Source organism: Pygoscelis adeliae, unplaced genomic scaffold (assembly GCF_000699105.1).
Source record: "Pygoscelis adeliae isolate BGI_AS28 unplaced genomic scaffold, ASM69910v1 Scaffold316, whole genome shotgun sequence".
NCBI lineage: Eukaryota > Metazoa > Chordata > Aves > Sphenisciformes > Spheniscidae > Pygoscelis > Pygoscelis adeliae.
Genome location: NW_008824905.1, coordinates 594486 through 606651, shown reverse-complemented (window position 1 = coordinate 606651; position 12166 = coordinate 594486). Strand labels below are relative to the sequence as shown.

Here is a 12166-nt window from a genome sequence, read left to right as displayed (position 1 = left end):
CCCTGGGCCGAGGGTCTTTGCTTAGAAACCCTGCCAACCAGTAACTGCATGCAAGGCCCAGACAGCAAAATGCCTCTCTTGACTGGAACGCTACCAAGATTTCATCAAGTAGAGGCATCCTTGAACATACATGCGGAACACAATCAACAGCAGCATCAGTATTAAGAAAATTCCAATTGGATGGATCTGCGAAGGTTTACCACCATAACCACTTAAGGAATTAATACATCCAATGCATATATTTTTCCACACGCTCAAAGCAATCCAAAGCCATCATTTTATGTAGGTCAAGCGCAGCAACAGGAACGGAAAAGACTAGACAGAAGAATGGTGCTCAGACTTTTGCAGGTGTCCTACCATCTCTAATATCTCCTTATAAAACAAAAACAGCTGAACCCTTACTTCACACTAGAGTAGGACATGTTTGAAGTTATGCTAAATGGAAGGACACATCCTTTTGGGAAAACTCAAAAGATCTGGGGCCTGCTCCTGCATGCATCCCCTTTTCTTGGCAAGAAGCTACAAATAAACCCTCCTAGTAAGACATCAAAAGCCTTGTGCTGTTTGATGGAGATACTGAGGAGAGACCACTACACACAAAATGAATTGTCATGGGGATAGAGACTGAAGTCTCACACTGCATCCAACAACAAGCGTGGTGATCCTTCAAGGACTGCCCAAGACAATAGCTAGGATAAGAGCTATCAAAGGAGACTCCTCCCAACACTCTCCCTGTCAACTATTTGTACTGCACAGCATTCAGTACACATCCCCCCATCTCCACCTTGCACTCATCATAGACTCCTAAGCCACATTATTAACTATTAAACTAAAAGTTTTTGCCATCTCAGGCGTTACCACCACATCTGCTTCCTCTGGAATGTGTCTGACTGATATAATCTGTGCCTCTCATCTCATCAACTCCCTTCCTCAAGCATCTCATCTTCAACCTGTCTGCGTTCTGACTTCTCTGCTCTCTCCCCTCATCTTTGATCCCTCTTCTCCTTCAGTCTCTATACTGCATATCGTCTCCTCAAAGACAAGCAGATCAAGACATTTTCAGGTAATGAGAAAAATACAGATGTGCATAAGCAACTCCATGAAGTAAGGGGAATTGCCAGTAGTTATAAGTCTCTTACTAACTTTCTGTAACTTCCCATGAATTTAAGTGCATCAAGAACTTAGACAGCTAATTGTCTTAAAAACATCTCTGCAGCAACCCTTCTTGTGATAGCAACATCCTAGCCAGTACATAAAGCCTGCATGTCAGGATTCCTTCAGCTTTCTTCCTTAAATACCTTTAGGATCATGAAATAACTCGTACAGACAAAACAATTGGAACTGGACCGAAGTATTGCTCGTTGATACTCCTCATTTTGCTAATCTAAACCAGCATGTCTCCAGCTGCTGATTTGTTTCTATGTAGGCCACAGACATACTCTTTTGAGTGAGCACCATACAGGCTGTATAGATGGTAGGAGTTTTCCTCCTTTGGATGCCTCATTCTCCAAACGTATTAGTAACAAATCATTTCACCCCCTGCAGAAGAACCATGCCTATTCTTTCATGTGACACACTTTGCTTTTCTTGGCTAATGCTCTACCAATCACACTAAAACAGGGTTTCTCTGAAGAGCCATCCTTCACACATGAAAGGCAAACAGACTTACCACTGGATTCTGGAAAGAAAAGCTTGAATAAAATAGACGAGTCTTCTGATACCTATTTCAGGCAATAGAAGAAGGATGTCTTGCCCTAAATCACAATCATCACTTCCAAAAATACACACATAATGAGATTCTTTTGACCTCTTATCCTGTACTCAGCAGAGAGGCTGAGAAAAAAACCATGGATAAAATCCAAAGTTACAAATATTCACACCTTCTGAAAAATAAAATCAGTGCTATTTTCCCATAAAGATTTTAGTGAGGAATGTGTCTGTAGTCAGCTCCTGAAACTAAGTAACTGCTCTCACTACACTACCAAAAAGGAAAGGAGGGGGGAAAAAAAAAAAAAGCAGCCTCTACTTTCAGAATAGCAGTCCAGAAGGTTTCAGACACCTCAGAAGGGGTAGGTTTTCCATTTATTTGTGATCATGCCAAAACAGAAAATAAACAACTATTTTTACACTGCTACTTCTGTTGAAAGAAGAGGAATATACTTAGCAATTGAGATTCTGCATGATACTGCCGAGTCAATTCACTAGCTTATAAAATAGAGTCTCTTGACCTGCCTACACACAACACAATTTGTTTTGTAAGGGTTCAGATAGTTTCCCGATCTGACCAGATATTGCCACCTGCAGGACATGACCATTTCTACATACAAAACATCACAGATGAAGACAGACCCCAGCTTTTCAGTTCTGTTCATAATCTGTAAAAACAAAACAAAACAAACCAACTAAAACCTACAACAAAAACAAAGAAAAAAAAATAGTATCACACACACCTTGCATCACTTATCAACAAAAATTACTTAATCAAATCAGCCCAGTTGCTGATAAAACCCTATCCTACATAACCTCAGAAAGTTCTTTTTCAGCACTTAACTGTAGGTCTTGTCTGGTCCTCATCCCCCTGAAAAAAAAAAAAAGAATAAAAAAGCTTCCACTTCACTTGTATTAACAGGTTAAAATTGTTCTAAACGTGCTTAAGAAGAAAGCCTGCCTTTGGTAAAAAAAATAACATTAGCAACTCCAACGTGTAATTTTCAACTCCAAAACACACTTCATCTGGAAACTTAACACACTTGCTAAAGCTACCTCATCTTGTATCCTGACAAATGTCTCTGATCATAATGCACAAATTTTGCCCTGCTATTAGCCGCTAAGAAAACAGGTGGAAAGGATTATTCTGTTTAAGCTATTATTTTTAATACATTCACATTTCCAATCTTTCTTCTAGCTCTACCTCCTTGATCTCATTATACTTAAGCTTTATGCATTCTCTTTCACTGTCTATCTCAGCTTTATTTCAACTGCCTTTGGTTTTTTCTGTCATGATACATCCTGAAATTCTGATAGCCATTGAGGTAAAGCTGAAGCCACCCCCTTGCCTCTCCTCCCTTCCACATGCTGTCCAGGCTGGCCTCTTGTTGCTCAGAGCAGAAGCAGACAAGAAAGCTAACTGCAGAAGACCAACCAGATCTTGAAGGACAGCCCGATCTGTGAGTCAGAAATGAAGACAATACTAGACTACTCCAGCTACCAAGTATTTATCACCATGTACACGACAAATACATACTTAATGCTAATTTATTGTGAAAGAAGTACAAATGTTCCTTTGTTTTCTCATAGCCAGCTGCTTTATACTGTATACTACCACTTGGCAGGTTGGACAACAACTACCTTAAAAATGAACCCATTTCTTCAGAATAAGAAAAGATAACTTCAATGAGTTAACTCTTTTTACATCTAGATTCCAGCGTCATTGTCGGTAAGGGAATATCCAAACCTTTTTCTGTCCCTACACAGAATACTTGCCATACATAGCACAACGCCAGTAAATAGGGCTCCCAGGGAAGTAATGTGTAATACATCAGGAATCAGAACGTAGGCAGACGACCGTGAAGCACAACAAAGTTCGTCCTTAGGCCAATAAACTCATGGACTAGCCCCCCAAAACAAGTCATACTACCAGGCAGTCAAGTAAGAACTACAAACCCAGGATACAAGTGAACAAAACTGAGCCACGGATCCAACTAACTCCAAATGTGAAAGCTACAAAATAATGTTTAGTTACAGCTAAAAAACATCCATGCAACTACTATGGGTTTTGTAATAAGTTGCTGAAAGAATCACGGGTCACTAAGTCTCCTCATTTCCAACTGAGAAACACGCAAGTAGTTCGCAACGTAACTCTGTGTTGTATAAAGCCTATTTCAAACACCAAACTGCACCACCAGTAATATATATATAACCCAATATTTGCAGCAAACGGCAAAAATGCTACTAATTTTCATGGGAATGAGGATGAGACCAGAACTACGCACTGAAAGTATTTACAATTCAAACACTGAGAGAAGTTTCAAATAGCAACTTTCCCACAGAGGCTGAATGGAAAACCCAGCTCTATGATTAGTAAGAAGCTTTTAGTGTTCTATTATATTAATAACAGATTTCACCCCGCTCCTGTTAAATATGCCTGGGATTAAACATTCATGTTTACCTCATTTGCACACACCACCTTGGAAGTTTCTAACATCAAAATGAAGTTGCAAAAGAACAGTATTCTATTGAAATTATATTTGTTTTTTCTTTCTACAGCACAAATATAGCAGCACATGCATGCTTCTGTAATTAGAATTACTTAAAAATATTTCCATTCCAACCCCCAATTTCCAGGGGGATATAAACTGCACTGCAGAAAAATCCCCCAGGCCAATGTCTAATATCATAGAGTTCACACTGAAAAGTTACTTTGTTGCTCATTTCGATATTTTCATAATCACCACCTAACTAATGTAGAACAACACAGGAATCATGTAATATATTTTAATATATATACACACACACGTATATATGTGTGTGCACGTGTGTATGAAAAACTTGAAATTAATATTAGATAAGCATGAGGATAAGGTATTATCTCTATTACTTTGTACAAACAGCACATGAACCTCTGTAGCTCTTTAAGGCCACACCGCCAGGTATTGTCCTCAACGTTCAGTGCTAACCATGTATAAACAGCAGGTGTTTCAAATGGAAGACAAAATGATGACATAACACCAGAGAAAGTCGAGTCCAGAAACTACTCTCCTAAGAATACATCAGGAAATATATTAGCGAATTTATTTTCTTGCTCTGGTTGCAAATATTGTATAAGAGACAAAAGTTTTTTCTTTTTGTCCGAATCCTCTGACCAACTTTATTTTAATGATATCACAAATGAACACATTAAAACAACAGTCATGGACTTACCTCCAGGCCTTTCATGCTCTCCATCAGTATGTAAAAGCATGGAAATAGGCATTCCAACATTCTTTGATCTTCCAGCTACAACGACATTTTTTCCAAATGTTTGTATTCCTTAAAGGGAAAAAAAACCAAAAACACACACCACAAAAAAAATACTATCAAAAATTTGTATTCTGCTATTTTGATATACCTAAACCCTTTTTCTCAGTCCCCAAAATATAATTATTTGCTGTTGTGGACTGCTGACATCAACGTGACTTGAAAATCCACAAGGCTGAACTTGAGGGATGAATCCACAACACAACTTTCAGCTTTCACCTTAGAGAAACAAAACTGGCTACTCATGCAGGTTATCTGAATCACCCTGTGGAGGACTTAATGTCTCTTCTCTCACCGCAAAGGGAAATTGAAGCTTTCTTACGTCTACCAAGAACATAAGTATATTATACTTAGAAAATAACAACTACTGAACACATATGCATTCTTTTCCCCTTCTAATACTGAATTAAACGTTCCCATTTTTGTTCTTGTTTCTTCCCTTTCCCCCGTGAGAACTAATGCATTCAAATCTTCTATTTGATAAATAATCAGGAGGTCAGCAATATCACAGAGAGTTCCTTGCAACATTATAAAATGCAGAAAATAAGTTACCCAAGTGTTTCACAAAGTATTCTATGCGGACTACAGTCTACACTTAATTAATAGTTATGCTACTGGCAAAAGATCTCATCTATTTGGCACCTCCTTATTATTTAGATTAATCCTCTAAATGTTTCTTCTTCTATCAGCCTAATACGTTTAGGTAACCTACATCTTTCAACTCACACCCGATTTTATCCTTCATTCATCTTCTGAGATAAGAAGAGTTTCAATACAGTCCAGTTTCTCACCTGTCCGTTTTATAATTTCCCACACAGCAGCAGCAGTGGCAGGTATTATAGAAGGCTGATCAAGACACAGACGTCCAATATTCATAACATGAAATCCATCCACATCCTTTTCAGGTGCGATAGCGTTACAAACTGTTCGTTCATCTATGTGATCTAGGAAACACATTGCTTTCAAATTACAGTTCTTTCACTTGTCAGGTGTCATCAATACTCTCTGAATCATTACACAGAGAAACAGACAAGTTTGGTCTAGCTACGGTAATTATTGTTATTCATTATGAATAAACTACACTCCCCCTCTATAGGCAGGAGTTGCAACTTCACCTTTTAAAGTTACCTACTGAAAACTAAATGATTCAGTTTGTGACACTGCTAATATAACAGATTCCGTCAAAATGTGAGAGGCCAATACTCAGCTGAGAATGATGACCTGGTAAATATAAACGTTCAAGCAAGACACTTCAGAGTCACTTTTGCATTCTGGAAGCGTTAATTATCAAGTAGCTCAAAAAAACTCCAGCATCATAGCAGAAGAGTTACTGTGCATGTTATCTGTCTCTAAGATCACAAAGGATACATGACCTAAGTTTCAAACAAATGTACCAAAACCCTAAGCTGAAATAACTTTGCAGGTCTACCTTTCATTTTCCATTTTACAACAATACAACTGTTTTTAGTAATTTGCTAATCAGTAGGACCAAAACATATCCTACTTCACTGGAAAACTGTGAGAATGCATAAAACTGTTTGATATTGATGAGCACAAAACACCAAGTATGGCTTAAATGACGACACTTGCACATAATTTATTATTAATATCTATTCATAATGAACATTCTTCATATGCACTATTGATATGGGATAGGTCTGCAACCGCTTAAAGCTTATACTGCACAAACATCGGTACCGATTATGAAAAACCCCATGCGTTAGCCAGTCCTACCTGTGTAAAAGTTACAAACCCAAGTATAAAGCTTGCATACGTAAAGACGCTCCAGAGGAACAGCTCCACAAAAGGTCCCCATACTGACCCAGAAAGCAAACTTTGTTTAATAAATGTATTTACCCTGTGGTACCTCAGTCACCGTTATATATTCATACAATCATAGAATCATAGAACAGTTTGGGTTAGAAGAGACCTTTAAAGGCCATCTAGGTCAACCCCCTGCAACAAGTAGGGACATTTTAGTCTACTGCTTCACTGTTTAATAACATCCCAAACTGCTTCCAGGATTACACTTCCAGCTTTACTTCCATCTCAGAATGATTATTTTTTGCATCTTGTATATAATGATACAACGCCCATTCTAGGCTAGATCCCTAAAAGAACTCTGCAATTGTGAGGCGATATGTCCCAGCGCCCAATTCAGGGAGCATAAAGGGATGTTTAAAAAAGCAAAATACAGGGTAATGAGTGTTGATTATGCAATTCAGACATTCCCAGTAAAAATATTTTATAGACATATATAGAATGTTTGAATTTAGTAGTCAACTAGCTCTACTTGGGTATTTTGTGATTTTGCATTAAAAGGACCTAGCTAATTAAAAGATATCACGCATGTTATAAAACTTAAAATGTGGTAATCTCTTGTTAAAAGATTTCCAATTTTAAAAAATCGTAGCATTAAACCAGACTGTCACGATTTGCAATTAATTTTCCATTTTCTGACGGGAGGAAGTCGCCTTCTGAATCCTAATGAGCAAGGTCTGTGGAAATTAAGATGTTAAGTACATTGATGAAAGAGTCTCTTAGAAGTCAAACTAGCCTAATGCAGATTGAAGGCAACCATAATCTTGTTTTTATGTCAACTTGGGGAATGAAAAAAACCAAGACAGAAATTTGGAGTAACCTATTAAACAGTTTTGCAAAAGAGAACTTTTTAACCTTAGGCAGGTTATTTGTTCACCGAACAAAAACTTGGCAGCCATGCTTTTCCTTGCACCTGGGATAGGACAGAACACTGCTCTGACAAACACCTCCTCATTACTGTCTGTCTTCAGCTTCCCAGAAATAGACAGCTAACAGATACATTCATGTAAAAGGGAAAGAAATCATGCTTTACATGGATTTTTTTTTTCCCCCCACTCAAAACTCATTTGCAGAATTTCAGAAAAGGGCACATAGTACAGGGAAGAAATGCAGCTGCATAGCTGGGGACACGTAGGCTGACATGGGCATGAGAAGAGGGGATGCAGACACCTTCCCTTCCTCATCAGAGACACTTCTAAAACACTATCTTGGGTGGGCCATCCTCAAACAAACAAACAAAACCAATTCAAATTGTACCAACAGTTACTATGTTACTTAATGAGTAGGTTTTATTTGCCTCAAGAAATGTATTTTCCTGGTTTGTTTCTACTTGACTGCAGATAGCCTCATTTAATTCCAGAGGAACAAAATAATTTCTTAATTATTTCTTAATTTCTTAATTAAGCGTCTGTCAGTCTCATTGAACGTGCTTAGCCTCCTCTCAACTGACATTCATACAAACTTACTTGCTGTCATACCAAGCTACTCTCCATGCCAAGTTCCTCTCTGCACTCACCCTTTCACTCGTTAACCAAACTTGGAAGACGACAGCGGGCATCACTTGCGTGCACACAGAGAAACTCTTATTTACACAATAAACAACATGTGCCTCTAATGTTGACATATGAAAAATAACGACTGGTTTTCAAAAGGGAAGACTGATAAAAATAAAAACATAGCACAAAAGGGATTCGATAACATACCATATGGGTCAAGAAATACAGACAAGGAGCAAGGAGGAAGCTGTTCAGCAGCAGCAATGAGCTCCCTGAAAATAATTTTGAAAAGCTATGCTGAGACACTGCTATGATTTTAACAGTCAGCTCCACCAAGCAGGCCGTGCTTAGGCTGGCACAGCCTTTCAGAACTGAGTGACGACATGTTTGTACTCATTTGCCTCATACTTCCTTGCTGCTTACAACTAAGAGAATTTCGAGTTTTTCATATTCTATCTCAAACAAATAGCTAATATTTCATAGCCATCTTCCAGGCAATTTCAAAAAGATATAGGAAACTCTCCACCAATCATTACCACATCAGAAGTAATGCACTCAAAAGGTGCACAGAAAGGAAGATTTCCTCAGGCAAAGATGACAGTCCTCAAAGTTAAGTTGCTCCAGCTCACAAAAATGAACGAGAACAAAGCTTTTTTCTGCTTCTGTTTTTATCCCATTGTTGATCAAAAGCCACACCTGTGTGTGGTTTACTGCAAAAACCCCAAAACCCCACACAACCACCTCATCTCTGGAATAAGCAGCCTCCGCTGATAAAGTTTTCACAACTTCCAGGCTTTGCGTCCTTCCATTACAATACTAATCAAAACAATTTTGGAAAATGAGCTAACCTAGCTTTCTGCCCTTCCGTTTCTGAAGTTCTTTTGGTAAAAAAAAAATAATTCGGTAATCAGAGTTATATCTGACATCTATTTTGGAAAGAACTTCCTGAATGTTTTCAGTTCATGACAACTTGGATGTTTAACTTTATTATACAGACAATGCAATATTGAAAAAGTTCTGCTATTGATTAAATTACTCTAATGCTTTTACTAAGGAAGGCGACAGCCAGGCCTCAAACTAGCAAGTTTTATAGGTTAGAGGAAAGCAAATAAGTCTTCATGTAGTTACTGGGACAGACGTACCGTAGTTCTTGAGAGGGATCTTCAACTGATTACTTCAGGGCTTAAACATTTAAGCGTACCAGCATCAGACATTTGAATTGACACAACTAGAAATATCTTCCGATTTCTTTTTCTTTTGAAATGTTTAACAGGTTTAAATTCACTAAGTTTCAAGACTGAAGTCTGTTGTTGAACTACATATGGATGAAGGCAGACAGCTCAAGAGCAGACTGTAATGACCTGATACCCTCCTCAAAAAAAAAAGCATTTTGCAAGCAGTACCTAACAATTTTACCGAGTACCCACACAAGTAAGACAAGTGACACATGACACCTCCCATTTCTGGTGAACACAACAGTGCGTTGGGAGTCCAGTGGATGAGTCCATCTCCTTTGCTACATGCTTCAGACAGAAAGATTTCCATCCCTAGCCTGTCAGTGCTCCATCTTTTGCATGAGTTCCTACTACTGAAGTGAAAATTTGTTGCGTTTCCTCTTTCCCCATATCTGTTCTTAGTGGGAGAGATGTTTGTTCGGAGTAAACCGACCACGTTCCATCAGCTCCCCGAGTTCCTTACTTGGTGTCCAAGATTTCAGTCTCCTTACTTGTGCTGTACTTCCACCTTGTGGCCAACTTATTTCAACAAGTGGCCGATTTCAGTTAGCTTTCATACAATACAAAGCGCAAAACTTCCTAATCACGAATGCTGATGTTTATGGCAAATATAAACAAAGCATCTCTTCCTCTATAACACTCAGCACCTGCCCCAATTTTTCTGTTTCGTAGATATGAAATAAAGGCAGCAAGAACTGTCTGAAAGTAAGTGAAGACCAAGACTAGGAATAAGAGCGGAAACAAAGAGCTTACCTAGAAACAAAGCTTCAACTTCACCATCATCATCAGAGATACTTATAAACAGTTACCCCTGGAGTCCCAGCTAGTGCTAGAAATCATGCCTACACATGCCAAAAAGACAGCTCCTGCCCTTCAGAGCATACAGTATAAACATATGATAAAAGACAACACTAGGAAACACAGACACAGGGGAAATGCAACATGCCAGTCTATTTATTACAATTACTCTAGTAATTTAGGTACCTCTCCATGAGGAAGCATACAGTGGTTTAACTAAGTTGACTTGTGTAGATTTAGATGAAAACTGCAGGTTTTATCACTGTCCAAATACCATTTTGCCAGCTACTGCCAAGTGATATTTTATCACAAATTAGGAGAAGGGAAATAAAAACCAAGAATATAGTAGAGGCCTTTAAGACCTTAGCACAATACTCACCTGGAACATTAGGGACAGCACAGAAAACATGAACAAATGTTTAAGGCAAAACCTGAAATCACTGTGAGAAAGGCCATAGCATCATCCGCTAGATATCGTAACTTGGCATGATACAGGGAATGAAAATATGGCAAAGGTATCGGAGTTCAAGGCAAAACAGTGCAACGTGTTAAAAAAAACAACCAAAAAAAGAAAAATACACTGGATAAAGTGTGTGTGTGGAGGGAAATTCCTCGAAATAACATTCTAACTGAACTTTAAAAAAAGGAAAAGTTGACAATATGAAATGATTCTCACGATTTGCTTTTTTTGTTTTAAATGAACTGCAGGCTCCTATACAACAAAAAAATTTAACATCTCAACTAATCCTTCATTATGCATGTCCTCTTTCATGAGCTTTTTATGTCACTGGGATACACTTGCAACCCTAAATTGTCAAACTCTTTCCACTTACATTGACTGTATATGAGGAGTGGGACAAAAGACGTCACCTACCTGGGAGAGGTAGTTGAACTAGTAAACCACTAACTGTTGAATCCTTGTTGAGTTTTACCGTCGTATCTAGGAGTTCTTCCTGAGAAATGTCTTTAGGCCGCAGTATGATCTCACTAGAAATGCCTGACAAAAACCAAAACCAGAAGACACATGTTAGTATCAGGAAAATTATTTACAGACAGCGTAGTCATGTTGTCTAAGTATCTGTCCGATGCTTAACAACTGTCTGAAATAACCATGGCAGACTTGCTAAAAATTCTGCTTTTGCTGTCTGGTCTTTAATGCTGTATTTCTAGATGTCAAGTGCAATCATACAACAAAACATACCGAGGGGAAAAAAAAATAAAAATCTATGGTTGGACATAGTAGCTCCAAAATAAAACAACAGTTTAGAAATATTTGGAAAATAAAGCATGTAACTTTTCCACAAATGGGCTCTTGAGAATTACAACTAAAACTGAACAGATAAAGCTACGCTAGCATTAGTGGCATTTTATCCGATAGCTTTTCTACTCCTGTGGGACAAAAATCATTATTAGAAAAGAAAATTTTTCAAGTTACTTCACAAGATTGCAGTTTCACTGATAGCAACAACATTGAAGCTCCCTGTTTAGGCTATGATACTCTTGCATTTGGAGATGAGATGTTGTAGCGAGTGGGCTTTAACCCGGATAATCAGACACCAAGATGACACCAAGTAGGGCGGGAGTGTTAATCTGCTCGAGGGCAGGAAGGCTCTGCAGAGGGACCTGGACAGGCTGGATCGATGGGCAGAGGCCAACTGTACGAGAGTCAACAAGGCCAAGTGCCGGTCCTGCACTTGGGTCACAACAGCCGCATGCAGCGCTACAGGCTTGGGGAAGAGTGGCTGGAAAGCTGCCTGGCAGAAAAGGACCTGGGGGTGCTGGTCGACAGCCGGCTGAACA

General features: G+C 38.6%; 1 protein-coding gene across 1 annotated transcript in view; it reads right to left on the bottom strand.

Annotated features, from left to right (window-relative positions):
* The window catches only part of MTHFD2L (methylenetetrahydrofolate dehydrogenase (NADP+ dependent) 2-like), a 31509-nt gene that overhangs the window by 15907 nt on the left and 3436 nt on the right, over positions 1–12166 (bottom strand). The window contains exons 4-6 of the mRNA XM_009324899.1: positions 11241–11363; positions 5808–5960; positions 4921–5028 (exon numbers count right to left, since the gene is read on the bottom strand). Coding sequence (XP_009323174.1) covers positions 4921–5028; positions 5808–5960; positions 11241–11363 — 384 coding nt within the window. The remainder of the gene's footprint in view (positions 1–4920; positions 5029–5807; positions 5961–11240; positions 11364–12166) is intronic.